The sequence below is a fragment of the Capsaspora owczarzaki genome, assembly GCF_000151315.2.
Source record: "Capsaspora owczarzaki ATCC 30864 unplaced genomic scaffold supercont2.2, whole genome shotgun sequence".
In the NCBI taxonomy this organism is placed as follows: domain Eukaryota; class Filasterea; order Ministeriida; family Capsasporidae; genus Capsaspora; species Capsaspora owczarzaki.
The window spans coordinates 1941106-1967699 of record NW_011887293.1 but is presented as its reverse complement, the minus strand read 5'-3'; the positions used below and the strand labels follow the sequence as shown (position 1 = coordinate 1967699).

Here is a 26594-nt window from a genome sequence, read left to right as displayed (position 1 = left end):
GGGCTGCGTCAGTGTGACCAAGCTCCCGCGCAATGCTTCGTGATTGGCATAAAAGCTCTTCAATATTCGATCGAGCGCAGCTCGTTCATGCCTGTAGGACGCGAGAGTCTCCTTCCGCTTGACTGCCGAGCTTGACGCAGGAACCTGAGCGATTTCGAGGGTGTTCTTGCGCCGAACTCGCACATTGTGTTCGCGTTGGATGTGTCTGCAATACCGCCGCTCAAATGCTCCCGACGCCAGCTGCCTGAGAATGGAATGCCTGCTGTGCGTCGGAAGCAGAGTTGCAGCAGACGCCACAATCTCATCCTGGTCGTGCTGTCTTGACATACCGGCCTGCTCGCAGCGTTGTACGATTTCGCACAACCTCAGCGTCTCATTTCCCGACCACGGTAGGTCTGAGCGTGTTGATTGATCCAGCCCTAACAGGTTTTGAGTGGCAAACGTTTCGATTCAGCGTGCAAAAATGGACTTTCCGCGAACAGTGAGTAACATTGGGTTTGTGAGTTGGTACCATGGTTTGCTAGAGATATTGAGGCTGTTGATGGCGCAGCATTCCACCGACCATGACTGACCAGAATCTGCGAAAAGATCAAAGACAGATTCGGGCAAGTTCCGTTCAGCTCATTCAGCTCACTCAGCTCTTCCTGCCAGAAGCCCACACGAATAATTTCGGCTCAACTTTCAAGAAAAAAAAACCACCATGTTGGCTTACGCCTTGTTGAGGCATCAGGGCGGCGTCGAGAGCGATCGTTGTCGGTGCGTTTAGCAGCGCCAGTACCTGAGCCATATCGTCGCCTAGCAAGCATCAACCCAGCCCATCACGACACGATGTCAGTTTCAAGCAAGCAAAGCAGTTGTCCACACAGGGCATCCCACCAACAAGCGCACCATTCGCTGGCCGCGGGTGACCAGTTCCAATGGCGACCACTTGGCGCGCTGATCGAAGTTGCCGGTCTGCCATTCAAGCAGCAGCGTAGTAGACTGAGCCCATGTTACTCCCATGTGAAGTACAACAGATGATGCACGAGATACAATGTGAATCACAAAAGATCGATGCCGAGCACGAGAGAAGTGCAGTAATGAATGACTGAATAATTTGGGAGAACGAGGAAGCGCATGCTGAGGCTTGAATTTTTGAATACTGCATCATTGTATTGAAGACAACAAATTTGAGGGAGCAAATGCAATGGCATGCATGACAATACAGAGGAACAACAACAAAAGGAAGGCACATCGCAAACAAACAAACAATCAAACAAACAAATAAACAAACAAACAATCAAACAAACCAGGAGAACCCGCACCCTGGTTGTTTACATCTCCTGCAAATAGCTCGCAGGAGCAACGCCGGAGCGACTGGTGCCCTTGTGCTTGCAATGGGACCAGCCATCAGTGTCAGTGTGGGAAACAATCACGACGTCACCAACAGAAAGCTCGAGCTCGTCCGCAGATTGCGGCTTGTAGTCGTACAGGGCGCGGAATGACTTGCCAGCTGCTGCAGCACCGCCCGCGCCAGTCGGAGGGGCCGGGGCATTTCGGCGAGGTGCCTTGGCGGGCGCGGACATCGCAACGGACTCGGTATCGTTGAGATACTCGGAGGACTGGGCACCCACGGCACTTGACTTCTTGGAAGCTGCCGGCTTTGGCGAGCTCCGACGACGGCGAACAATCACCACGGCAAGAATGACGAGCAGAAGAAGTGCAAGGAGACCACCCACAACGCCTCCAATGACGGCAGCGCTACTGGAAGATCCGCCGCTGGTATTGGCATCGGGACGGTACGGGTCATTCGGGAAGGCCACCGTATCTTTCGCAATGTTCAGATAGGTGACGTTGGGCCACCGGAAGATGGTGGGCTGGTGTTCAAAATTGTACAACTCGATCTGCTGGTTGGCCTTCTCAGACCAGGTGTGGCCCCACGCCCAGAAGAAGGAGCGGTAGTCGCGGCGGTTCAGCCACGAGAAGGCCATGACCATGAAATCGTTGGCTGGAATGGAGGTCGAGTCAAAGAGGCTGAGGCCGTAGTTGTCGCGAGCGGCAGTCCAGTTCTTCTCGGCATCAATGTTGCGCGACATGAGGTAGAGCATCGGGATGATCTGGAATCCGTCTTGTGTCCAGTAGTTGGTGCCGGCAATCTGGGATCCGTCTCGTGCCCAAGTATCCGAGCCCGAGAGGATGAGCGTTTCGTAGAATTGCAGATCGGCGGGTGTAAGGCCGGCCTCCGTCGGCGTCTGACCGTTGGCGATGGCATTCTTCATGGTCTGAATGCGGTCGGGAATGGCAGATCGGCCAGCCCGGAGGGCCACTGTGTCGCCAGCACGCGCGCGAGCATAGTTGACAGACAACGGGAAGATGTTGTTCGAGACTTCACCGGAAGCGTCATCGTTGATTTTGAAGCGGCCGTACTGAATGTTGTGGCCAAGCTCGTGGTGCTCACCCCAGCCATGAGGAGCAAATGCCCAGTCAAGGTCGATGGGGTTGCCAGAGCAGCCAGCGCCGCACTGCGAGTACCAATCCGAGTTCATAAATTGCACGCTTGTCAGAACATGTTGAGGTCCGGTATAGTTCATGCCACGCAAACCAAAAGCAGCTGCCTTCTGGGGGATGCCGGCAATCGGCGGGTAGGGGACTTCAGCAGAGGTAAAGCCAGCAAGCGCATAGTGATATTCGTAGAGGTACTGGCGGGTGTAGGTCATGAATTTGGTCACGTTGTAGTTTGTGACCGAGCCGACCTTGTAAGAGTAGCTCGAGTCCTTCAGGGATTGAGGCCCACGCTGGAAGTAAATGTTGACTTGCAGCTGCGGCATCAGGATTTCGGCAGAGCCATACACTTTGCTGTTGACGGCGTCGATGAACGGCTGAACAGATCCACCGGCAATGGCGTCATAAACGGGGTGCTGGACGACGTTTTCAAACTTGATTTGCACGTTTTGCACAGCGCCGCTGGTGGAGGGCGGAACGGTCACGTAAATGACGCCACCGTACGGGTTGTTGATCTTGACGGGCACATTGGCAGGCAGTGGGATGGAGTTTCCCCACAAATAGTACGGGCGGTTGGACGTGTGATCACGGTAAGCGTGTGTGTTGGCGCGAATGTGGTTGATGTGGACAGTAACCTGGCCAGTGGTGGAGACAGAGTCAGTGCGTGTGATGATGATGGTTTCACCAGAAGCCTGGCTGACGGTCGCGCTTTGGGTCGCAGTGTAGGCACGCGTCTTGAAAGTTAGGTTCTTGGTCAAACGAGGAACGGTGCCATTCAAAACGCGGTTGAAATCACCGAGATCAGCTTGCGCCACGCCAGAGGACCGCAGAGAAATGGCAAAGTTGTCGGCAATCACATTGCGGGCCCACGCCAAGGACGAGTTGCCCACATTGAGAGGGAACTTGACTTGGGCGCGGAGTTCATCGCCGGCGAGAATGAGCTGCTGCATGACGGGAGATGTGGGGTCTTCGACAGGGGAGACTCCTGCCGACTCCATGTTTGAAATCAGGCTTCGGACGCGATTGGCGGTGGTCAGCAGCTCCGACCCAAACTTTGGGTCTTTCGTGCACGTGTCGTCGTCGCAGAGTGCAAGATTGAAGGTGAATCCGTTGTTCTTGTACTTGGTCAGCAGATCCTTGACATCAGAGTACAAGTACTGGACGCCAATCTTGGTGTTGATGGCAGCCACGGTATTTGGCACCTGGATGCGTTGCTGTTCCCACCAAGTGCCGCCGTACGGGAACGGCGCGATATCAAAAGCCCTTGAGCCGCCCATCGAGTCGTCACCCCAGCCAGCTTGATGAATGTACAAGCATGGGAAGCCAGCATCAATGCGAGCGCGGAAGAAAGACTTGACGTCCACGGTGGGTGTTCCACTGCCAGACATGATGTGGAGCTCGCCCGTTGCGAGACATGCCGTCAGATTCGACTGCAGGTTGCACACGTTGACCGTCCAATTGGGGAAGAACGACTTGAGTGTGTTGACCCAGCTATTGGAGATGAAAGACACGGTCACTGTACGACTGGCGGCCCTCGCTGCTGCATAGTCCGCGCTGTTGGTGAGAAGCCACGCGATGACACGGCTGGTGGTGTTCTTGACTTCAACCGGCGCAGACGAGATCCAAGGATCAAAGCCAAAGACACCAATGCGGGTGTTTGAGGTGACATCCAAACCAACGCCGGCCATAAGATAGGTCTGGCCGATCAAAACCGGGGTGATCTTTTCGATGCGGTTGAACCGGACAAGCTGGTTGGAGTTGGACGGGGTGTAGTCGATCGCGACGCCGTTCGTCAGCGCGAGAATCAGGGTTGCCTTGTCAGACATGCCGTTGATGGCCGCGAGGGCGTCGTCGACTTTCGTGGCTTGAGTTTGCGCAGCGTGCATCTGCACCATGCAGGCGACCAGCGCCAGAAGCACCAGAGCGGGTTGCTTCATTGGAAAGACAAAGAAGAAAAAAGAAGAATGAAAATAAAATCCAAACAAAGTTTCGTTGCCTGTAGTGAGACCCAAAATTCAACCGCAGAGAAATGCAAAGTTAGTCGTCAGTGTCGAGAAAAAAAAAACAGAGCGAGTCAATGCATGTTCAACTGCATGATCGAAATTTGCCCAATAGATCTACGCAGAATGCGGGGAGGTAGTCGTCGTCAAGACATCGAGAAAAATAAAAGACAACAAGAACAACAACAACAACAAAAAAAAAAGCGTTGTGTTTTGGCCACCCCGCAGCCGACCAGCAGCCACAAAGTGGGGGTAACCACCGAGTGCAACGCTGCCAATTTTATTGTGGTTTTGCTATGTTGCAATAATGGAGCTGCTTACACACAACAGTCCAGTCGTTGCTGATCAGCGTTTTTGTTTTACCGCAAAAAAAAGGCAACCAGCATTGCTTTTGTCGTGATCCGCGCCTTTTTTTTTTTGTTGTTGTTGTTTTTTGGTTGTTTGCTTTGTGTTTATCTTTTTATATGATGCATTTTTCTCGTTGGTGTTTTTTTTCCATCTTTGTTGGATCTGGTGACAGATGGCGCGACCGCAAAGCGACGTCTGCCCGCAGAATTTCCATTTCGAATTTGTATTCGAATCGCACGATTGTGGTTTTTTGTTTTTTTGGGTGTGTTTTGCGCGTTGCGTCAACAACACCCCAGAGCACCCGCACGCAGAAAGGAGGAGGAGGTGGATTACGTGATGGCCAAGGAGCGGGATGGTGGTGTGGAAGAACAAGGGGAAAGAGGCGAAACAGAGCGCGAGGTGTGAACGTGGGCAAAAAGGTGAGACGGCGTACCCAAAAAACCACTGGAGCCAAAGCAACGAGACAAAACAAGGACGAAAAAAGAAGAAGGACTGAATCAAAAACAAAAAGAGCAAAATGAGGCAAAAAGCGCAAAAATGAGCGAAAATGGGAAGATGGAATGAGTTTGGGGGTAACAAGAATGCTCGAATGGGCATCGTCGGAACAAGTGGACAGCCGAGAAGGTCAAAAAGCAAAACAAGGCACAACCGCAAATTTGCTGTAAACCCGCTCCCAACCCTCGTTTCTGCTTCAGCACATCTCCATTGACTAAAGTGCTCTATGTACGTTGTATCTGAATCCCCTCCGAGCACTGGCTAAATCAAAAACCAAACATACAAAGGGACTATGTGTCAAGAAAAAAAAAAAAACACATTGAATGGAATTCACAGTGACACAATGTCAGCCCAGGCGCCAACGGCGACAACAACACCGACAACAACGACAACGATGACGACAACAACAACGACAACAACGACAACAACGACGAGGTAAATTGAGTACTTCATCGCAAAAAAAATGATGGGACAAACAGGAAACCCGCAAAAACAGAATCCACACAAAAGGCCGACGACGACGACGCAGACTTCAAATGCAGAAACAAAAAGGATAACAATAATAAAAATGAAGCCGGCAAAGTCGACGAGCCATGCTGTCCATTGTTTTTCTTTTCTTCTTCTTTAGAGCTGCAACTGCTGAACCAGTTGCTGAGTAAACTCCTTGTACGCCCACAAGTCACCGCCGATACGCTTCAGACGGATGCCGTGCAAGTTGAGCCCAGGAACGCGGCACATTTCGATTTCAAAGCGAATGTTGCGGCCCGTGCAGGAGAGCAAGTAAGGGCTGTCGACCGCCTCCGTGTATGGTACACTTTGCGCATCCAGAACACGACGCACCTCTTGCAGCAGCTTGTCGGGGGACTTGGTCGAGGTGAGGCTGGCGTTGAGGGCAAAGCGGGTGGCGCGAGCTTCGACAGGCGCGTCTGACGGCTTGTCTGTCTTTTTGGTTCGGCTGAAGGGATCCTTGATCTTTTTAATGAACGAGCCGAGACGCGAGTCTTGCTTTTCGAGGGGCGAGGGAGAGACGGGGCGCGAGTTGCGACCTTCGCCAGCGCCGCCTGTTTGCTGTTGCTGCTGCTGCTGCGGCTTTTGCGGCGGCTGCTGCTGGACCATGAGGCCGCCAGCAGTAGCGCCGGCAGGCGAAGCTGGGATGGCCACGGGCCGTGCAGGCGCGGTCGTGGGGGTGTTGGAGGTGGCCATGGGGGTGGCCTGGCTGTGTTCAGAGGCTTGCGCGGCGAGCACGGCAGAGTTGGACGGCGAAATGGACATTGGCGTAAAGTCGTCAATGTGGTTACGAAGGAGGTTCATTGTGTTCATGTCGAGCGGCTCGTCGTCATCGTCCACCGTGTTGAGTGCCTGTCGGTTGGCACCAGCCAGCGACATGAGACCGCCAGCGCCACCGCCAACGGCGACAGAGTAGGCGGCCTGTTTGCGCATTCCTGGAGGTTCCATGTGCTTGTTGCCTCCCTGGTGGCGCTGTGCAGCGGCAGCGGCGGCAGCAGCCTGCTGGGCGGACGGTCGTGCCGATTCCGTGGGTGCTTGCACGTACACGGCAGGGGTAGGACGTTGCTTTTGCTGCTGCTGCTGTTGCTGCTGTTGCTGTTGGGCAGCTGCAGTAATAGCCTGGCTGGCTTGTGCGGGCGCAGTTTCCATGGGCGACGAGTCATTCAACCCAAACATCACGCCAACCGCACCCTCTCGCCGATCGACCGCAGGAGGGCTCTCGGTGTGTTGGGTGGGAGTGGCGACACGAGCGGCGGCCTGCGCAGTCTCCAGCGCCATCAAACCGCCGCCCTTGCCCTTGTCGGCGTCGTTCACGAGTGTGTTGTTGCGCGAGGCAACGCGCGCCAGACCAACGCCGCCGGCACCCGAGCCGCCCCAAATATTCGTCACGTCAACGACATTGACCTTGACGGGTGCGTTAGCAATGGTGACTGTTCCGCGGTACTTGTTGCCGACCGCTTCGGACATGGCGCGCTTCATGACAAGGTTGCTCGGCGTCTCCTGCTGCTTGAGCAGCTTGTGTGCGTTCATCACAAAGAACTTGTACGTGGCGGTCTCGCGCGAACGCACGCCAGTGCGCAAGGCTTCAACGGTGGCCGATAGGTCGAAGCGCAGCGACTGCATCTTGGCCAAGACGAGCTCGTTCGGCTGCGCAACCGTCAGCGGGTAGGCCGACATGTCCCACGGCTGCAATGGCTGATAGCCTTCGTTGAGCCAAGGATGCGATCGCAATTCGCTCATGGACGCGCGCTTCTTTGGGTCTGGGCAGAGCAGGCGTTTGATCAGGTGCTTGAGCGCTGTCGATAGTTTTCCCAGTCAAAAAGAGGGAGAGGGAGAGGGAGAGGGAGAAGGAGAGGAAGAAGAGGAAAAAGGAGGAAGAAGAGCAAAAAAGGATGAGCACGAGTCAACGAGCACTAGCGCATGCAAAGATGCCGCTGTACTTGCCTGGCGACCACTCTGGAGGAACATAGTAATCCTCTTGCAGCTGGAGGGCGTAAACGACTGAAATGTTGTCGCTTTGGAAGGGCAGCACACCCGTCAGCATGGCATAAAGATTCACGCCACTGTGGAGAGATGTAAGGTAGCAGAGAAGGATGGTGAGCCTGCAGAAATCAAAATGCAAAACGAGGACCATCGAACAAGTGCCACACTCACAGTGTGAACAAGTCGACTTCAGGACCGAGGTACGGCTTTGCACCGATCAGCTCGGGTGCAGAGTACTCGAATGAGCCGCAGCGTGTGCGGAGCGCGTCCTTGCCCTCAAAGATGTTGCTCAAGCCGAAATCTGAAAAAGAACAAGACAGGAGAAACAATTAGAACGACAATCAGAACGACACTCGAGAGCCAACATCGAAAGGAGAGGCAATTGAAAAAAAAAAAACGAATTTAGAAAAAAAAAAAAAAGATTGCCGTGAAAGTGCGCAAGATGGAAAATACAAGAAGCTCAAAATCGGGCTTTATGCTGGAAACGGCGGAATGTGGCGCTGCAGGACAGCATGCCCGTGCGGAAGCTGCACACTGATGCCAATCACTCCACTCGATGCGATAGGAGGAAGCAACATGTGTGGGAACGGGGATTGGGGGATTGCCAAAGTGGGGGGCAAACTTACCAATGAGCTTGATGTTCATGTGGTCATCGAGCAGCAGATTTTCGGGCTTCATGTCACTGCAACAACACACGAGAGTGCACAACAGAAAGTGAGCGACGCTCGATAGACCCAGTGCATCCAGCAATGTGAATGATGACGCGCGCGCGCTCAAAAGAGAAAGAGAGAGAGATCATAAAGCGCAGATTGCATTTTCACGCCCTGTTTGGTATTTTTTTTTTTTTTTTTTGTAATTTAATTTTTTTCTTTCTTTTTCCCTTTTGCTCTGCGCCAACACTCTCACCGCGAAAAAGACAGCATCACTGCGGATTGCTGCCATGTCGCGTGGCAACCTCCATCCGATATAAAAGAGAGAAAAAAGAACAAAAAGAGTCGAGCAAGACGACCCGAAAAACACAATGAAAAAAAAAATAAATCCAATGGCGCGTGAGTCAGACAAACCCCACAGTTGAGAGTGTCAAAATGTGTCATCGATCGAACATCGGCCGCCTCCCCGATTCCGACATCCAAAAAGGATGAGACAAGGCGAGAATGAAAAGGCCTGTGTTGCTGTTGTCGCACTCACCGATGGACAATGCCGCGCTGGTGGATGTGATCGAGGGCAGAGACGAGCTGGCGGGCGAAGCGGCGTGTTTCACGCTCGTTCAGCTTCTCGTGCGCGACAATGTAATCGAGCACCTCGCCGCCGCCGCAGTGCTCCATGACGAGGCAGTAGCGGTCCTCAGTCTCGATGGTCTCGAACAGCTCAATGACGTGCGGATGGCGCAGGCGGCTCATGATCTGCGCCTCGCGATACAGGTTTTTTATCACATAGGGGTCGGTAATGTCTCGCTTCTCGATGACCTTGATGGCGACCTGCGTCGTCGGAGAGCAAGGACATTCAATGTTAGCAATGCATCATGCAACCACGACGAGCGTCCAGCAGAAGCCCCCATGGCGACGCGAGAGCTGGAAGAACCAGCCAAGGAAAAGAACAAGAGAAAAAAAGAAACAAGAAAAAAATCTAGGGGTTTATTCACTTCACGTTAAAAAAAAAAAAAAAAAAATTCGCCGTGCTGTGTCACAGTTGTTGGTTGTGTTATTCTGCCACAAAGGCTCAAATCGATGCTGGCGATGGGTGAAAGTGAGCAAGTAGAGGAGAAGGGAAAGAGCGCTCGTTTAGAAAGGCCTTGCCAACAGGAAAAAAAAAAAAAAAAAAAACCCAACACTTTTGGATCGCCCCGCTTCCACTGTGACACGATGCCAGCCCAGCCAACGGGCCGCACTCCAGCACATGCTCGCGTGGCCGACAGCGAGAGGAAACAGCATTGTGAAGGTAGACATCGCCAAAGTGGAGCGCTGCAGGGAGGGAGGGGGGTCTCACCTTCTGGTTGGTAAAGGCGTGCACAGCCAGCTTGACTTTCGCAAAGGCGCCTTCGCCGAGGGTCTTGGTCACAATGTAGTCGCCGATAAACTCCTTCTCGATGAGCATTGCGCTCATTTCGTCCGTCAGATCAGCTTCCAGCGAGCGCATGTTTGTAGAGTTTGATTTGCGAATGAGAGAGAGAGAGAGAGAGAGAAGAGAGGATGTGGTTTGTGTGGTTGTGTGATGGGATCACGCTACAGCTTGGCTAACTTTGCCGTTGAAAAGTCTTCCACCGTGGATGTAATGCGCGTGCGTGCGTGCGTGTGTGAGTGCAGATAAAGTAGAGCTCTAGATCTCAAGCAAGCGAGGATGAGATCGAGTCGGACACTGTGAGTAAAAAACAAAAACAAAGAAGAAGGAGGACTGAAGTGTGGTGGTTTGGCTCGATTTGGGTTTCGTTGTGTTGGAGCAAAAGATAAAGTCTGACTGGTTTTCGGGTGACACTTTCAGGATTTTTTTACAGTCTTTACATCTGTGGTTTCGAGCATGCCGTGTGCGTGATGATGAGAAAGATCGTCACAAAGCACGAGCGACGGAGGACTGCCTGAACCAGGAATCTGCCGAGAAAGGGGGCGAGGCGAGGGGCGAGGAGCGGAGTGAAATGGCGAGGGGCGGATTCGTAACTAAGGTCTGCCTTTTTGGAGCTGAGATTGACAATAAATACCCCACTGATTGGGGCGATCTTCTTGTTTGTTGTCTGAATTTAAGGTCATCGGGCCACGTGTGTGTCAGTTCGGGGAAATAGGGAGGTCTAGTTTGCTGGCTGGAACGATCATTGGAGCCTGTGTGTGGAATCGCCGAGACGAGCGTTTTCGCGCTTCCGTTTGTTAGCACAACCCATCATTGCACGATCTTGGATCTCCACGCTTTTAACATTGGCATGATGAAGAGGCGGTTTGACCTCGAGGCAAAGCTATGCGCGGTACTTTTTAGCGTGAGTACCGTCGCAACCATTTTTCGCGCGCTCAATTGTGTTGGATGATCAGTTCTTCTTTTTTCCTTCTTTCTTTCTTTGCTGTTCATGGTCGAGCTTGACGAACCTTTGTCGCTGCTCGAGGAGCTATTTGACCGCGACGATCCGCCCGCTAAGCAGGATAAACCCAACTGCTTTTTGTTGTCTTTGCGGCTTCAAAACTTTAAGCGATTCCACGACCTCGTTTTCAAGTTCAGCTCCAGCCCGAAAGTGATCGCGGGCCGGAATGGCTTCGGAAAGACTCAACTCCTCTGGGCAATCATGGTTTACCTGCGTGCGTACAACGCACGCGTTGAAAAAAATTCGACCTGGCATAGCAATGGCGAGCGCTACCTTCCGCTCACTTCGCTGTTCGGCGACCCATACTTTGAGCAACAGGACGGCACAGTTTACAAGTCACTCATTACGTCAGCGCGGGACACTGCTACTCTCACAGGCACGTTTGGGCCGAAATCCTGGCCGACCGAGATCCAGGTGCAACTTCGAGCCACCAGCACGGAAGTGCGTCATGATGATGGCCAAGTTCACCAAAAGATCCGCTTTGCCTTCGTCCAACCGTTCTACCAGTGGGGCCTTTACAGCAAGGAGGTCCAAGGCTCGAGCAAGCATCTTCTGACCACGGGCGAACAACATTTGCGAACCCGCCTGAAGGATCTCAAGTCAAAGTACAAGCTGCGGACAGGCGCGGACGTTGCTGAGATTCTCCAAGAACGCCTCAGTGCAGTGTTTGGCATTCGATACGCCGTCAGAATTGCCTCTATCGTTGTGTATGTCCAAGAGGAACTTCCCGATGGCACCATGGGCGCGGAACTCGAGATTGGTGCTTGCTCATCGTCTCTGCAGAAAGTGATGGCCTTGTACGTTCTGTTCTTCCTGCTGGCTTTCTCGACAGCCGCCGATGCGGCTCCCTCCGGCGAAATTCCGTCGCCTGCTTCCAGTCCAGACGTATCTGAGGAATCAAAAGGGCTGCCTGACCCTGCAGCTTGGAAGTCGCCTTCAACTCAGCGCATCCTCCTGGTGGATGAGCTGGAGGCGCTTCTCTACGAAACGGCAGCGGCTCGTCTCTTTGACATGCTCGCGTCTGACTGCGAAGCGCATGGCGTCCAGCTTGTGATCACGAGCAACTCTAATGGGGTTGTCCAGAAAGTTCATCAATCTGATCTCCTTCTACTCGGACCAAACGGCCCGATGAGCAATGGGGGTACATTCTACAACGAGCTCTGTCAGATCACGTCAACTGTCCGACCTATTCTCGTCGTGGATGGCGAGACAGACGTCAAGTTCATCCGACAGTTTGCCCCGCGCCTCGTCGAGAAGTTCACCATCGTTCCATCAGGATCAGCCGGCACTGACGGGAGCTGGAATCACCGCATCGCTTTCGCCCGGGCATTACATCTGGCCGGCTTCAAGCCACCGATCTTTCTGAAAGATAGCGAGATGATGGCTTCGTCGTCGCGCCTGGATAATCTGCAGCGCGCTTACTTGGCCGACTTTGCAGGCGCTGCGGCAGGTGTGTACTTTACCCGCTTACCCTGCATTGAGTCATACTTGTACTTGCACTTGTTGTTAGCTTCTCCCGCGAACGCCGAGAAAGTTTTGAAGGAAAAACTGTCTCCAATGCTGGCTTTGGAGGAATCGCGAGATTACTTTGTCGAGATTTACAAGCAGCATTCTTCGAAGCTTCGACCGTCCCTGAGTAATGAATCAGTTCAAGAGTATGCCACCAGGCTGTGGAATGATCGCCTACAAGCGCTTCGTAATGCGAAAGATCACGACTTTGGCTTCTGGCGGGGTCTTGTCTGTCTCCTCAAAGGGCATGCTCTCTACAAGACCTCCCGCATGAAGCAAGTTAAATCGCTTGATCCGAGAGTGCAGGCTTTGCTGGATGAGACTGTCGACGAGGTGCTCAAGTGTGCAATGGCATGAGAGTGGGTCTCTCCAGAACAAGGCAGCATCCCTCTCAAATCAAATCTGCAAACACACTAGGTGGGTGACAATCACTGGATATATGCGAGACTAGATGCAGATGAAATGAATCGAAGGAATTGTGATTGACGGAAATAAAGTGAAAATTCAAAGTCCTGCGCAAATCATTCGAATCCGCCTTCTTTGTGATATCACGAATCCTCCCTTTTCTACAAACTGAGCCGGTATCAACAAAACAACTAACGAAAACATGCGAAAAGTCTGCGGAGGTCCCCTGTACAGCGACTAGAGTGGAAGACTGGAAGAATGCAGCATCGCTCGAAACACGCCTTTCAAGCTGAAGGCTGCGGTGAGGCCGGGGAAGCTACAAGATGGCCATCCACCCATTTGTGCCAATGGAAGGTGCTCAGCCCACCACTCACGGAGGTGGGCAGCGCATGGTGATCGATAAAGTCGAGGACGGCGTCGTGATTGCCGCCGACAACGAGAATCCGGCTGAGCAGCTTGGGTTTGATGAAGAGCGACATGAGTTGCCAGACCACTCGGAAGAAGGCAGCTTGGTTGGCAATAATGATACGGCCGACACGCATCGGGAAGGCGCCCTGGAAGCTGCCAATGAGATTCTTCATCAAGTCGCGGCTAAAGTTGCCCAGTCCAGCACCCTCGCCATCGCCCAGCAGGGTCATGCCACAGATCTGGACTTGCTCCTGCTCGACAATGCGCTCGAGCACAAACCAAATGGCCTTGAGGGACAGTTGCCACTCGGACGGATTGTTGTTGCGGGGGCGGTAGTAGATCAATGTCCGGCCATCCTTGTCAGCATGCGGTAGCACTACTACCAATTCCTCGCGCAGCTTGCGCTCGATGTGCTCGTCCAGCGGGATTTTTGCAAAGCGGCCGGTCGAGCGGTCAACGCGGACGGGGAAGCTGTGTTTGCGCCGGTACGCGACAAAGCCCTTGTAAAGCTCCACCGCCCGCGTAGGGTTGTGTTTACGTGCCCTCAAGAACATTAGACAATCCAGGTCGTGTTCAAGGAGCGGAAGGAAGGGATCGTCTGCGTGCGGATCTTGATTCGCATCGTCTTTCTCACCCTCCTGCTCGTCCACGTCGTCGTCCTCAGAGTCGGAGGCGGCGGCAGCATCCTCTGCGTAGCCAGCAGCGTCCTCCGTGTTCTGGCCATTCGCTCCAGCACCTCCAGCACCAGCACCAGCACCACTGGTGGCGTCCAGTGCCGGCGTTGATGCATCGCCCGCCAAAGTTGGGATTTTCCCCGCTACTGAACTTGTCTTGGCGGACGAAGCAGCAGACGGGTGCTTGGCGGCCTTCTTTGCGGCCTTGGCTGCCTTCTTGGCTGCCTTCTTGGTTGCCTTGCGGGAGCTTCTTGAGCTTGGCCGGGGTCAGTCCGGCCACTGCGAGCTCGGGATTCGGCTGTCCAAGCACCGCCGACAATGCGGCGATTTCAGCAGCGCGTGCGTCAGCAACCGCGCACTTGAACGCCAGGATGCTGGCAGCGGCAATCTCGGGCGTCTCGTGGACGGGCTTCTGATCATGGTCCGACTCGTCATGGTCCTCGCCGTCGTGATGATGATGCTGAGTGGCGGACGATGCCACGTCGACATCCGCGGTGCTGGCGGCTGTTTCAGCCGACGATCCGGGTGTTTCAGCCGACGACGATCCGCCCCCAAAGTAGTATCGCAAATAGGATGCCATTTGCTTTGTTCCGCTTCTCACAATCAAAAATAAAATTAAAGAGCAAAACAAGACGACTGAGCCTCACTCATGACTTGTTCTCGCTCGAATTGGACAAGCATACCATGTCGGCTATTGACGGAACGGTCCTTGCAAGATTTACCGAGAAAGCAGCCAGCTTGCACTTGAAGTCAAAACCGACACACCATGTTTACGAACATCCAACAACTGTTCGGACGAAGTACTGGAAACCTGTAGCCGAATAAACGAGAAGCTCCGAAAATCCAGATCCCAGACATTCCAAACTTGCTGTGGAGTTGAAACATGAACAAAAAATTTCAATGAATTTGCAGTGATGACATGGAGGGGGGGGGGAGTGCATAAGAGAGTAAGAATATGGGGGCGGGCGGCGGTGGGGTGGCACAAAAGTACCAACAGGAACACCAGTCAAGGTCAAGGAACAAAAGACGTAACACAAGACAGACAAAAGGAAAACAAAAAACAAAAAGGCAAGAGGAACAAACAAGGAAAGCAAATGAAGAAAGGAGTGCAACAGAAGAATTTCAAAAGTAAAATCCGAGTCGGTGGAGAGAGCTGGCCAGAATGAACGGAGGAGCGGACGAGACAACCAGTGGGCGCAGTTAACAAGAAAACAACACTGGGCTCGCCCACACATGGATTAGCTGTGACCATTCTCGAGATCTAGAATTTGCTTGCGAAGCGTCTCGTTCTGTTTACGAATGGCATCGATCTCGGCCTCGTGAGCCGTGTTTCGCTGCTTCATTGTGACTATGAATTCCGTCGCTCGGTTCAAAATAAGGGATCTTGACGCCTTGTCGCCAGCAATAGATGGCACAGTGTCTCTCAACTCGTTGAACTTTTCCTTGATGTGATCACGCTGAAAACAAGGGGCATGTTCAACAACGACACGGATGTGAGCAATGTGCCAAAAGCCAACAAGAGCCTCGCGCGTATGAGAGGTCAAGGCTTCATGGGGTGTGCCCTGAATCAGAAGTGCGACTCGACTCGCTCCCACTCAAACACGAAGAGGGTCATCGGGATGAACAAGAACGAAACACAGTGGTTGGCAAATCGCTTTTACCCGTTTCCGTTCCAATGCATTATGGTGTGCCCTTTTGACATGCCGTCCGGACGCGTCCGGCTGCACGTCTTCCATGTCATCCGAGTCATACTCGTCGCCTTGAGATCTGTGCAGCAAGTCAATCAAGCACAAAACAATCGAGGCAAGTCAGCGTTTTCCTCTCGTTTCAGATTGTGCTTGTCAAGTCATTTGTCAAGGACCAAAGCCCTCGAGTCGGCATCGACTCTTTACAAGGATGCTTTTCCCCCCTTTCGTTTTTTGTTGTAGTTGGTCTGACGAGGAGCTTCTTGACAACTTCGAGACGAAGCGAGGCGGAGGCCAGCGCGAAGAGATTGAACGGCTTGTTTGGCCCACATGGAGCACCAATCAAACGACCGAACGAGGTGTCCATTCGCGTCACACGCCCGCGCTCTGCATCTGAGAATCTCCGTGTCACGCTCTGGCATGAGTTTGACGCCGGTGCGGGCGGGTAGAGAGCTCCGTTGCCCCATCCCCCGCCGTCTGCTGGTTTTGTCGCAAACTGAGGTCTTGGCGGCGTTTCTCTTCCGCCAACAACTTTCCTCATTCATCCATGTTCTTTCCTCAAACCGCCGTCTTGCCGGCTCCCGGCCAAATGCGCCCCTCGACTGCTCACTCATATCATAGCACCCCAGCCGCAAGCGGTGCGCATGTTGCCGGCAGGACTGAGACCAGGTCGGTTTTGGAACCCATGTGGGCAGTGAGTTTTTGCACACTCTTCAAACCAATCTTTTGCTTTCGTTCTCGCCCACACTGACTCCCCCGACGGACTTGCAACCTCGGCCGCTTGCCGTGGCAGTTGGTTGCTGGCGTGCTTTTGCCAGGTGGCGGCAGTTCGTCGGGGGGCAAGTTGGGAAACCCCCCGAGACGATCTGAGAGAGTTTAGTGGCAGAGAAGCAGGGCACACATGGAACGCCGACAAAGCCAAAGGGGAGGCAATGCCATAACGTTGGGCCCTCAAACGACAAGAGGACGACTCGTGATGCAGACTACGAGGCCTGTGCGAGTCTTATGAGAGAGCCAGAGAGTCTGGCATCTAGGCAAGAAGCGCGTCAGTTCAACATTTCGCTGCGCTTACATTGTGTTCTCCTCCATCAAGCATTTCCAGAGTGAGCTTCCACCAAAGACATCCACGATGAATACAAAAAAAAGTGAATTACTGAAGCAAGCAGCTCAGTGCATTGTTTTCACCGCGTTGTTTGACACCGATAAATCTGGAAATTCTCAGTCACTGTTTTTTGTTGTTCCCGCCTTTTTGGTCCTCGGTCGGTGCGATCTGTCTGGGCCACCACTCGATACTTTTCTTTTTGGGTCGTCCCTGGACTTGCATAGCTTCTGAATAAATAAATGGCAACAGCCACAGCGGCTACTGAATCGTCAGCAATGACCGCGACGCTGAAACCGCTGCAGCAGCAGCAACAGAAGCAGAAGCAGCAGCCGGGCCATGCACTCTTGCGCTCGCTCATTGGCGGCGTCTCGTGTGCCGTCGCTTCAGTGGTGAGTGTCACTCGACAAAGTTGCTAAATCATGTGTGAGCGAGTGCGGATGGAGCAGCTTTGCGAGAGTCGCCGAACTGCCCTTCTCCTGCTCCTCATCCACCGATGGACCGACGACGATTCAAACAAGCTTGCTTTTGCTTTTGCTTTTGCTTTTGCTTTTGCTTTTGCTTTTGCTTTTGCTTACATGCGCACAGATTACCAATCCGCTGGACGTGGCCAAGGTCAGACTGCAAGGCCAAATCACAGCGACCATCCTGCTCACACCTCCTCGCTCGGCAGCAGCATCACACGCTGCTCCACTGCCGCCACCGCCGCCGCTCTACAATGGGCTGATTCGTGGGATGCAGACCATTGTGCAGCAAGAGGGTCTGCGAGGCCTGTTCAAAGGGTGAGCACGCTGCTTACGTCGCTCAAAGATCCAGACATGTCCAAATACGGTCATGCATGAAGATCTACGTTGAACGGGTCGGATTTCGGAACATGGGAAAAATGCTGACCAACACACCATTGTATTGCCTGAATGTTGAAAAACAGAGTCACTCCCTCCATCTTGCGAGAGCTCACGTACGGCTCCATTCGCTTGGGACTGTACGAACCGCTGCGAAACGAATTCGCAGCGCAGCTTGGATCGCAGACACTGGCCATGTTCACGGCCGGAATTGTCAGTGGAAGCATCGCCAGCGTCGTCTCCACGCCAACGGATGTGGTCAAGACGCAGATGCAAAGTCATGCGGCCGCAGCTGCAGCCAAACAGGCAGCATCGGCAGCGGCAGCGGCAGCGACGAAACCTACCGTCCTGCCAACCGTCCTGCCAACTGTAGGCACTGCTATCACTACCGCTACAGCTCCCACGCACATCCATGTCGTGCCTATTGCAACAGCTCATCCTGCCGCTGCTGCTGCTGCCGCCGGCGGCGTCTTGCCAGTGTACACACAACAGCCTGCCGTGCACACAGAAACGGCCGTTCGTGCGCGCGCTACTGCAGCAGCCGCTGGTGCTTTGCCCACCGTGACGCGCACACCATATAAACACACGCTGGACGCTTTCGTTCGAATTGCACAAGAGGAAGGCATTGCCGGGCTGTGGCGGGGAGTCGGGCCAAACGTCATTCGCGCTGCCATCGTCTCGTCGAGCCAAATCGGCACGTACGACCTGGTGAAGAACGAGCTGCTGCGCAAACAACTCGGCATGCCAGAAGGCTTGACGCTTCACTTTGCAGCCAGCCTCGTCGCCGGACTGGTCACCACAACAGCCAGCACGCCTGCGGACTGCGTCAAAACCCGCGTCATGCAAGACCGCGAGGGCAAATACCAGGGCTCGATGGACTGCTTCCGCAAGACGTTGCAACAAGAAGGGCCTCGAGCCTTCATGAAGGGTTGGGTGCCTGCGTGGTTGCGACTCGGCCCTCACACGGTCATCACGTTCATGCTGATTGAGCGCCTTCGGTTTTGGTGCGGCTTGAATTCGTTGTAGTATCATGGCATGCACGTTCCCAACTATTTATCAATGTACTTGTTGAAAATTGCGATTTTCAGGATTTTCCATCTGATTTTCATCCGTGGCAGCACAGACAGCCAGACAAGAAGTGGCAACAGCCAAACAAGCAATCAAACAAACAGACAAGGAAAGAACACCACAATCAAATTCTGAACATCATCAACAACAACAGCAACAACAACAGCATTCACAACAACGGCAACAACAACAAAACACCATTCGCAACTCGCGCGCTTCAAGAAGTGACGCAATTAGAGCTCTCGAAAGAGTGGCTGTACATTTCGCGAACAGCCTTGGCGAGATACGTCATGGTGCCGTAGCGACCGCTGGGCGCAGAGTCGTAAAAGGCCTCGCGGAGTTGAGTGGTGGTCAGTGAGGCGGGAGGGATGAAGGGAAGTTGCTTGAGCTCGTAGTGGCGCAAATAGACCTTGTGGCGGCGGTCGTTCAGCTCGATGGCAAAGAGATCCACTGCCTTGTCGATCACGCGGTCAACGTGAATAAAATCTTCGAGGCGCCAGTTGAGCAGCTTTTCGACCACGAGCGACACAATCATCAGCGTCTCCACAACTATTTGGCGGTATTCTGGCAAGGAAATGCTGCTGAGCATGGATTCGACGCGCAAGGCAAACTTGAGCTCGCCCGGTGTCATTTCCTGCACGGTAGGGTGGTGCGGGAGCACATAGCCATGGGTCTCGATGGCCGTGCAGCGCTCCAGCACGCGCCACACCTTCGGGTAGAACTTGACCGGGACTCGGTTCAACGTGCCGTCAATCCGGCGGCGACGGATCCACTGTCCGCGTTGATTGACGGGGCCAGTGCTACCAGCGCTCGACTCTTGGTTCATAGCAATCAGCGCCTCGATTTCGAGATCGGCGTGCTGGCCTGGATGGCTGGGCAATTCCGAGTCTTGGCGACTTGCAAAGCCCGAGCTGGCTCCTGGCGCATTCTCCGAAATCTGGTTTTGCAACGGCCGCACGAGTCCATCGGCAGCAGCAGTAGCAGCAGCAGCAGAGGAGGAAGCTTGTGACGCCTGCTGCTGCTGAGCACGGAATGGTTCGCTGCCGCTCAAGATCTGATGCAGCAACTGCTTCACTTCAAAGGGAGACAGGCGCATCAGCCGCTCAAAGTCTTGCTCGTCGGCATTGACACCAGGATTGCCCGCAGACAGCTCCAAAGCCATCACGCGGATAATCAGACCAACGCGCAATCGCAAAATTTCGCTGAAAAGGACGGGCTCGGTTCGAATGAACATGTTGAGATACAAGAGAATCTCCTGCGTCAGCACGGCCATGCTGACATTGTGGCCGCATGAGCTGTGGATCATCTTGTTGATGTCTTCCGGTGGCAGCGGCGCGGGAATGAACTGCTCCGTCGGCGCAACGCCCACCGAAACATGCTTTTGTCGCAGCAACAGCTGTGTGACGGCTTGGGCAAGAGTGTCGACGCGCTTGCGGAGCAGACCGGCGGCATGACGGACAATCGACCACAGCTTCATTTGGCCAGCTCGCTCGTAGACTTCCTGAAGAAGCTTCTCGACAGTGATGGGTGACAAGGCGCTTGCGGCCAGCGTGGACATGCCAGGACTGGCAGTTGCGGCAGCTGCAGCCGCCGCCGTTGTCAGTGGGCCAGCAGCCTGATCGGCATCAAGCAGCCGCGTGTCAAACTGCAAACCGTGTTTGACTGCCAGATGGTGTAAAATGTCAATCTGATCTTGCAGCGTGCTGGACTGTCGCAGCTCTTGCAGAATGCGATCGTCGTCAACGCCAGCCTGTGAGCTTGGCTCTTCTGCATGGCAGAAAAAGAAACAGGGGGAAGAGATCAGTTTGACAACTTTTAACCAAATGAAAGTGCATTCCAAGTGCCACATTGTTGTTTCGCTTTTCAGAAGCAAGAAAACAAAAAATACCAAAAGGACAACCAAGAAACACTACTCTTACGCGTTTGTACACGGCGACTGCGGAGCATCACACCCGTCACGCTGGTCCGTTGAGAGTTTTCGCGTCGTTCGGAAGAATCGACTAAATCGACATTGAACAGCCTGCGCGTCTCTTCGAGATCAAACTTTAGCCGCGGGATTGCTCGCTGCACGATAGAGCGCGGCGAAAATTCAAACGCAGAGTCGTCCAAGAAGCCTAGGCGCTCGACGCACGACGTGGTGAGAAGCTGCGACAAAGGCGCCAGACGAGCACGCACACCTTCGCAGGTGCCGGTTTGCAGGCTGCGAAAGAGGCTGATGGACGCGCTCGTCGGGCTTGGATGGTCGCCAAGTGCACTGCGTTCGAGAAGAAGCGTCATTGTGGGACGCCCCACCAGTCGCCAGTTGGCACGGAGATACGACAAATAGGCCTTGATTTCCTCGACAATATACACGTCGTCCAAGGACATGTAAAAGCTGTTGTGCTCGGAAAACTGCGGTGTAAACACGTAGAGTCGATCGCGAATGGCATACACTTTGCTGGTGCTGAGCGAGCCCATGCTTTCCTGCAGACGGCCTGTGAGGCCCAGCGCATCGCAGCGACCCATGTCGCTGTAAGCCTCGTTCAAGTCGTGCGCCTTGATGATTTGCAGAGGGACTTCATGGGGAAGTTGCGATTCAATTTCAAAACTTTCAAGAATGCGCTGCGTTTCTTGGTCTGCGGAAACGAGAGCCACTTGCACCACCAAGTCCGGGCGCGGAACGGTTGAATGCCGGCGATGGAGCGGGTCGATCTCACCAATCGCAAGAAGCCCTTCATCGAGAAGGCACCCCAGAATGAAGAGTGACTGCGCCCAGTTCAGAGGCAGCTTTGCACTCGGGAGCCGGGTTTGGGAGTGAGGCTGTGCTCGCTCTGCTTCCACGCGGTCGGAAGGAACGTAGAAGAGCTCGGGCACAAGGGGGAAGCCGTTGTCGTCGTATATCAACAACGGCTGGAGGAGCGCCTTGTACTCTTGCACTTGTCGCGTGTTGCCACAAATAATGCCGTCCAGGATCAGGTAGACGAAAAACACTGGCCACTCGCACTCAATGTTCTCAAACACTTTGAGCTCGGCCGGATCGTAGTGGAGGCGTTGCGTGTCTTCGACCACCGTTCGGTAGCCATCGCGCAAAAAGCGCTTGCATCCGTACCTGCCTTTCAGCTTGCGAATGATGCGGCTGCGGGTGAGCTCGGACAGACGCTCGTCTTCCACGGCGAACGCGGGAAAGCTAATCACGCTCAGCAGCGAAGCGTCCACTTCCTTCGAGATGGACTCGCGCGGCAGCAGTGAAGAAAGCGATGCGTTGCTTCGTCTGATTTCGTCCGGCAGCACATGGATGACCGAGTTGGGGCCTCCACTTTGTAATGCAGAAAGAGAAATAACAACAACGACAACAAGAGCCAAAAACAACAAGAACACAAAAACACGTCCAAAAGAGTCAAGTAAGAGAGTAACGATCAAGAAGTGAGTGAATGAAACAACAACGAGACGATTGACCTCCTCCCCCCCCCCGCCGACGACCTCGAGCTTCCCCCTTTACCTCGATCCAAACAAGTCGACATTGTTGATGGCTTCGAGGGCGGCCTTGGACATGCCAATGGAGCTGGCGTTGAGCTCTGGCAAGCCGTGGTTAGTCTTGTCGCCGCGCTCCCAGATGCCATAGTCTGGCGTGCGGTAGGCGGCCTGGATGTAGTAGACGAGGTTCTGGATGAACGCGACTTCGTCCAGCGTGTAGATGATGTGGCAGCCCGCGGTGGTCATCTGTGCCAGCGTCAGGATGTACAGCGAAGTGGCATCAATCTGGAGATGACCCCACTCTGCGTCCTTGACGACCGACGCGCCGCTGTGCAGGTTGTACTTTGCATGGAGCGCGTCCATTGCAGACTGGCTATGCTTGAATCGCTCGACCTTGTCGGCCTGGCGCATCATGGCAAACAGCAGGCCGCGCATCACCTTGACGGCAGACTGCTCGAGCTCGTACGCCCGGGCCCGCGTCCCTTCGTCGTGCCGCTTCCGCATCGCAATCGCAAGGCCCCAGATGCACATGGAAGTGTACACGGTGTCGCGCACCCAGGCGTCCTGGCTCACCTCGACCGCCGCGTCCGCATCGAGCAGCCGCTGGTACTGCGCGTGCTCGTTCTCTGCCGCCGCGATCGTCGTGTCCAAGTGCAGCTGCGCGTGGTGGGCTGCTGTTGCTGGTGTTGTTGTTGTTGCTGCTGCTGCTGCTGCTGCTGCTCCTGCTCCTGGGGCGGTTGTTGGATCGTCGGCGGTTGCTGGTTGCGGAGTCGCAATCTGCTGCTGCTGCTGCTGCTGCTGCTGCTGCTGCTGCTGCTGCTGCTGCTGCTGCTGCTGGGCGAGTTGAGCTCGCTGCTGCACAAACCAGCGCTGGTGGGGCGACGTGTGCGCAGGCCACGCACGGCAGGTCGGGAACAGGCCGCTCACGGGGTCCTGCTGAGACAGCACGGTTTGCGAGACAAACTCATAGTAATAGTCGAGCCGCTCATCGAGCGAGTCGCCGCGCATTGGATGTGGAAAAAAATAGAAGAGGATGAAACAAGTAGAAGAAAAGTCAGGACTGTGTGTGACTCGGATTATGTATTAGGATGTGCAGAGTCGAGGGAAGGATGTAATTGCGAAAGATTGGGTGGGTGTTGAAACTCTGAGACTGTCAAACAATGACAACAGTAATTCGCAGCAATTCTCAAAAAGGTCGCTGCGACTAGGAAGCTGTACGGAGCGCCTCGTACACTTGCAAAATGCGCGCGGTGTGGAAATCGGAACGCCAGTTCGCAATGGGGAATGACTGGAGTTGAGACTCTTGGAGTAAAGACACGACTCGCTGGTGAGTCGCGGTCGAAACGATCATCAGAGAGGCGGCACCGCGTTGTAAATTGCTGCGCTTGGAACGGACGGCCGCTGCAGAAATAGACCGGCGTTGCCGTGCTCCACTGTCTCCATCTGTCTCGTCCATGTCGTCACGGTCCATCAAGGTGAGATCATCATCGACTGGTGCTTGTAGCAGTGCTGCTTGCAAGTTTGTCGACAGTCCGCCTTTCCAGAGAAGCCGGCTTTGGAGCTGAGCAGTGGGAGCTTGCTCCAGCTTGAGAAGTGTCAGGCTCAAGAGTCGCTGAAGAATGGCGACACGGAAATTTGCACACAACCGGCGTGCAATGGACTGCGCGCCCTTCTGGTCGGCAGCCGTGCTCACACTCACCACAATGGACACCTCGGTGGTTGATGTTGGAGCCGCTTGTGCGACTGACTTGCGTGGGCCGGCGAAGCTCGCTCCATTCCCAACGGACAGAACGAGTTGCGTGTTGCCATTCAAGATAAACTCTGTCGACAAGGCACGGTTGGGAAACTCTCTTGACGAGAAAAGCGCTGAAAGAACTTGGTCATCCGGCGAATCGTTCAAGAGAGCTCGAGAACAGCGCACGACAGCGCGCGCCGGACTCGTCATGTCTGCAGCCGAGCGCAACTCTGATTGAAAGGCGGAGGCGTTGAGCTTTGGGCTGAACAAGCTCCAGCGTGCAGTGGCCAGATACTCGGCGGCAATCCAATCGAGGGAAGTGATGTGGCAGCGCCCGATTGGCAAAAACACCTTTTCGGTCGTTGCGCTTAAAGACAAACTCAGGCGCATTGGGAGCAGATTCCACGGCGCGCGACACGGCACTAGTACAGAGTGATTGGGGCCCTCGGGCAGAGGTGCATGCTGCACTGTCACACCGAGCCCAAACCGACGTTGGGCTGCTGGCACGAGTCGCTCGAATGGGACGTGAAATGTAAGACTCGAGTTTGATGGCAGGCCATGCTCGAGAGGAATTGTCGCATGTGAAGCCCAAACCTCGTTGGCAAACTCGGCTTGGAGGAGCACAGACCAATCTGGCGCGAGAGGAACAGCAGCGAGGTTGTCGAGCTGAATTTCCACCTGCATTGCTCCGTTGTCGACGCTGTCAAGCTGCTCAAAGGGGACGCTTGCGGCAGTGGCTGCAGAGCCTAGACGCACGAGGCCGGCGGAACAGCGAATCGAGGGAAATCCAACGTTGCGGGAAGCCGAGGAAGCTGCATGCCCGCCGGTCACCCGGTACGAAGAAAGCGGCGGAAGGAGGCCCGTCGCCGTTGGCCGTGCACGCTCCAAGTCTGCGTACTGAGCGTGAATGCTCGATCGACTGGCATGGCAAAGTACGCTGGCCGCATGCAGCAGGTGACTCAGCCTTTGAGTTTGAGCATTGCGGACGGCCGCCGCCTTGAGGCGCGTTTCCTGGGCATGGGATACATTGGCAAGCTCGAGAAGCTGTACCTTGTAAGCATCTGGCGCCAGTTTTGCTTTTTTCTCGTGCTGGGATCCGGTTGTCGTGTTGTTACGCGCAGATTCGTCGTTCAAATCGTGGGAAAAGAGATGCCCTCTCGAGCTCAGAATCAAGAGTTCTCCCGACGGCGCGCCAGTCGTGCGCACTTCAACGCGAATGGCACCTGTCGGAGTCGCGATGCTTTGTGCCGGTGTTGCTCGCAGCGTGTACTGCGGCGGCGTTGCAGTCTCGACAAACACTGCAAGATCCACAGCCTCGACGTTGCCATTGGAGACAAACCAAATTCGTCCAGGCATTTGTCGATCGCGTACTACGGACAGTACGGGACGAGTCAAGCTCGTGAACGCTTGCTGGAGGCCTGTTGGTGTCGCAAACAACAATGCGACGCGTCCAAAGCACCCGACAACTGCGACAGCCTCGGACACGGCCAAAGCAGCGTTGTTATTATTGCTGTTGGCAGCGATGGTGCTGGCTTTGGCGGTGTCGTTGTTGTTGTGAAGGCTGGAGCCGCTGGGACACTGTATTGGGAACACGGCGACAATCGGCTCGTGCAACTCGAGTAGCGGCGAATGCGCAACGTTCTGGGTAATGTCAGTCAATGTGATGCTTGCTAAACTGCCCATGCTATCGCCGATCGAATAAAGAAGCGTGCCTGACGCCGTCGATGCTCGTCGGTTGAGTAAGCCCAACAATGCCGAGTTTAGTAGTTCGAGACCAGAAAATGCGCTCGCACTGCGTGCCCCGACCACACAGAGCGCTGGTCGCTGGCGGTGACTGTCGGTTGCGCCTGGCAGATGCAAAGTAGCGCTGCTCCAGACGTCCGCGGACGAAGTTGAGCAGTTCCATCGCAGTTCTAAACGTTCGGCAGAGTCCGTGTTGCGCGAGAGAATGACAAGGCGGGGCTGCTGCAAATCGTCGTTGCGATACAGCACGGCCATGGCCAATCCTCGCGAACTGGTGTTCTGGGGTACGTCAATTCGATAGGATGTCAACGCCGGTCGCGTTGCGTCTGCATCTCGTCGTTTTCGAGTTTCTTGGTTGGACACCAGCGGCGGCACAATGTCCAGCGCAAACAGATCGAGTTCCTCGTGTTGACTTGCACTATTGCTAGGATGATTGCGATCTTCTGCGAATCGCTTGAGCGGATGCGACGGTGCATCGCCGTGGTCTTCGGCTTCATCCTCGTCGTCGTCCGGAAGCGTCCTGCACGACAAAAAATGCAACAAAACCCGTCAGCTCTGCCGACATTCATTGAATGGTTTCGGCCGAGACTTTCGCCGCCTTACCATTGACGTCGCCGCTTCCCGCGCGGTTGTTGCTTTGTTGCCGGTCTGAGCGGTGGTTGTAAATCGTGCGGCAGCGCGTAGACTGCTCCGTTGGCCAGCAGCACCAGCGTGCGCCCCGCCGTGTCCGCTGCATCTACATGATGGCAATCGACTGGGTTGGCTGGCAGTCGCCAGACCACCTACCCAAAGCAAAGGATTGCGGCTTACGAATGAGCAACTCGGGGTTTCGCGCGCGAAACAGCGAGTCCTTCAAAACACTGCTTACCGGCTGTGACTGCAACTGCGACTGTGACTGCGGCTGTGGAGGTGCAAACACGTGCAGACGCTGTGCCGCGCAGTGCACGACGACCGCTTGGCCGGCGCAGGCGAGCAATGGCTGGCTGGTTGAAGTCGCTGCGACGCTTGCAACACTGCGCATCGAAAGAGTGGAGTGACACAAAAACTGAGATGATGAGCGATATTCAGTGAATTGTGTTGCTTTTTTGCTCTTTTGCT

The 26594-nt window shown here is 54.5% G+C and overlaps 9 protein-coding genes across 9 annotated transcripts; 2 read left to right on the top strand and 7 right to left on the bottom strand.

Annotated features, from left to right (window-relative positions):
- Nucleotides 1-59: 59 nt before the first annotated feature.
- CAOG_01790 (hypothetical protein) lies at nt 60-961 on the bottom strand (the record flags this gene model as incomplete). The annotated part of the gene is made up of 5 exons (XM_004364601.1): nt 60-262; nt 330-419; nt 512-578; nt 713-795; nt 889-961. The coding sequence occupies 5 exons, from the start codon at nt 959-961 to the stop codon at nt 60-62; spliced, it is 516 nt and encodes a 171-aa protein (XP_004364658.1).
- Nucleotides 962-1119: 158 nt separating this feature from the next.
- On the bottom strand, nt 1120-5381 carry CAOG_01789 (hypothetical protein). The gene is made up of 2 exons (XM_004364600.2): nt 5263-5381; nt 1120-4477 (listed from the first exon to the last, which is right to left on the bottom strand). The coding sequence occupies exon 2, from the start codon at nt 4416-4418 to the stop codon at nt 1314-1316; it is 3105 nt and encodes a 1034-aa protein (XP_004364657.1). The 5' UTR covers nt 4419-4477; nt 5263-5381; the 3' UTR covers nt 1120-1313.
- A 230-nt stretch (nt 5382-5611) lies between these two features.
- On the bottom strand, nt 5612-10241 carry CAOG_08549 (hypothetical protein). The gene is made up of 6 exons (XM_011271829.1): nt 9801-10241; nt 9003-9292; nt 8441-8496; nt 7986-8115; nt 7776-7894; nt 5612-7627 (listed from the first exon to the last, which is right to left on the bottom strand). Exons 1-6 carry the CDS (start codon nt 9948-9950, stop codon nt 5949-5951), a joined length of 2424 nt encoding a protein of 807 aa, XP_011270131.1. The 5' UTR covers nt 9951-10241; the 3' UTR covers nt 5612-5948.
- Nucleotides 10242-10863: 622 nt separating this feature from the next.
- On the top strand, nt 10864-12741 carry CAOG_01786 (hypothetical protein; the record flags this gene model as incomplete). Its single annotated transcript, XM_004364597.1, has 1 exon — nt 10864-12741. One exon carries the CDS (start codon nt 10864-10866, stop codon nt 12739-12741), a length of 1878 nt encoding a protein of 625 aa, XP_004364654.1.
- Nucleotides 12742-13073: 332 nt separating this feature from the next.
- CAOG_01785 (hypothetical protein) lies at nt 13074-14509 on the bottom strand (the record flags this gene model as incomplete). Its single annotated transcript, XM_004364596.2, has 2 exons — nt 14189-14509; nt 13074-14121 (listed from the first exon to the last, which is right to left on the bottom strand). Exons 1-2 carry the CDS (start codon nt 14449-14451, stop codon nt 13074-13076), a joined length of 1311 nt encoding a protein of 436 aa, XP_004364653.1. The 5' UTR covers nt 14452-14509.
- A 240-nt stretch (nt 14510-14749) lies between these two features.
- On the bottom strand, nt 14750-15661 carry CAOG_01784 (max protein). The gene is made up of 2 exons (XM_004364595.2): nt 15533-15661; nt 14750-15328 (listed from the first exon to the last, which is right to left on the bottom strand). The coding sequence occupies exons 1-2, from the start codon at nt 15605-15607 to the stop codon at nt 15110-15112; spliced, it is 294 nt and encodes a 97-aa protein (XP_004364652.2). The 5' UTR covers nt 15608-15661; the 3' UTR covers nt 14750-15109.
- Nucleotides 15662-16765: 1104 nt separating this feature from the next.
- Nucleotides 16766-18578, top strand: CAOG_01783 (uncoupling protein 2). Its single transcript, XM_004364594.2, has 3 exons — nt 16766-17047; nt 17244-17437; nt 17584-18578. The coding sequence occupies exons 1-3, from the start codon at nt 16898-16900 to the stop codon at nt 18521-18523; spliced, it is 1284 nt and encodes a 427-aa protein (XP_004364651.2). The 5' UTR covers nt 16766-16897; the 3' UTR covers nt 18524-18578.
- On the bottom strand, nt 18565-23087 carry CAOG_08548 (hypothetical protein). The gene is made up of 3 exons (XM_011271828.1): nt 22044-23087; nt 20485-21860; nt 18565-20332 (listed from the first exon to the last, which is right to left on the bottom strand). Exons 1-3 carry the CDS (start codon nt 23024-23026, stop codon nt 18783-18785), a joined length of 3909 nt encoding a protein of 1302 aa, XP_011270130.1. The 5' UTR covers nt 23027-23087; the 3' UTR covers nt 18565-18782.
- Nucleotides 23074-26541, bottom strand: CAOG_08547 (hypothetical protein). Its single transcript, XM_011271827.1, has 3 exons — nt 26365-26541; nt 26100-26278; nt 23074-26016 (listed from the first exon to the last, which is right to left on the bottom strand). The coding sequence occupies exons 1-3, from the start codon at nt 26515-26517 to the stop codon at nt 23223-23225; spliced, it is 3126 nt and encodes a 1041-aa protein (XP_011270129.1). The 5' UTR covers nt 26518-26541; the 3' UTR covers nt 23074-23222.
- Between the last annotated feature and the right edge of the window lie 53 nt (nt 26542-26594).

Excerpts from the sequence above, each read along its gene's own strand:
- CAOG_01783 (XM_004364594.2), top strand. The coding sequence starts at position 16,898 with ATGGCAACAGCCACAGCGGCTACTGAATCGTCAGCAATGACCGCGACG. Across the intron at positions 17,048-17,243 it reads CGTGTGCCGTCGCTTCAGTG|ATTACCAATCCGCTGGACGT; the intron begins GTGAGTGTCACT and ends ACATGCGCACAG. Across the intron at positions 17,438-17,583 it reads CTGCGAGGCCTGTTCAAAGG|AGTCACTCCCTCCATCTTGC; the intron begins GTGAGCACGCTG and ends GTTGAAAAACAG.
- CAOG_01789 (XM_004364600.2), bottom strand. The coding sequence starts at position 4,418 with ATGAAGCAACCCGCTCTGGTGCTTCTGGCGCTGGTCGCCTGCATGGTG.
- CAOG_01784 (XM_004364595.2), bottom strand. The coding sequence starts at position 15,607 with ATGGAAGACGTGCAGCCGGACGCGTCCGGACGGCATGTCAAAAGGGCA. Across the intron at positions 15,329-15,532 it reads ATGCATTGGAACGGAAACGG|CGTGATCACATCAAGGAAAA; the intron begins GTAAAAGCGATT and ends CCTTGTTTTCAG.
- CAOG_08548 (XM_011271828.1), bottom strand. The coding sequence starts at position 23,026 with ATGCGCGGCGACTCGCTCGATGAGCGGCTCGACTATTACTATGAGTTT. Across the intron at positions 21,861-22,043 it reads GTCGACTTGTTTGGATCGAG|TGGAGGCCCCAACTCGGTCA; the intron begins GTAAAGGGGGAA and ends TGCATTACAAAG. Across the intron at positions 20,333-20,484 it reads CAGTCGCCGTGTACAAACGC|AAGAGCCAAGCTCACAGGCT; the intron begins GTAAGAGTAGTG and ends TCTGCCATGCAG.
- CAOG_08547 (XM_011271827.1), bottom strand. The coding sequence starts at position 26,517 with ATGCGCAGTGTTGCAAGCGTCGCAGCGACTTCAACCAGCCAGCCATTG. Across the intron at positions 26,279-26,364 it reads CGCAGTTGCAGTCACAGCCG|GTGGTCTGGCGACTGCCAGC; the intron begins GTAAGCAGTGTT and ends TGCTTTGGGTAG. Across the intron at positions 26,017-26,099 it reads GGGAAGCGGCGACGTCAATG|GACGCTTCCGGACGACGACG; the intron begins GTAAGGCGGCGA and ends TTTGTCGTGCAG.
- CAOG_08549 (XM_011271829.1), bottom strand. The coding sequence starts at position 9,950 with ATGCGCTCGCTGGAAGCTGATCTGACGGACGAAATGAGCGCAATGCTC. Across the intron at positions 8,116-8,440 it reads CATGAACATCAAGCTCATTG|ATTTCGGCTTGAGCAACATC; the intron begins GTAAGTTTGCCC and ends GTTCTTTTTCAG. Across the intron at positions 7,628-7,775 it reads TCCTCCAGAGTGGTCGCCAG|CGCTCAAGCACCTGATCAAA; the intron begins GCAAGTACAGCG and ends AACTATCGACAG.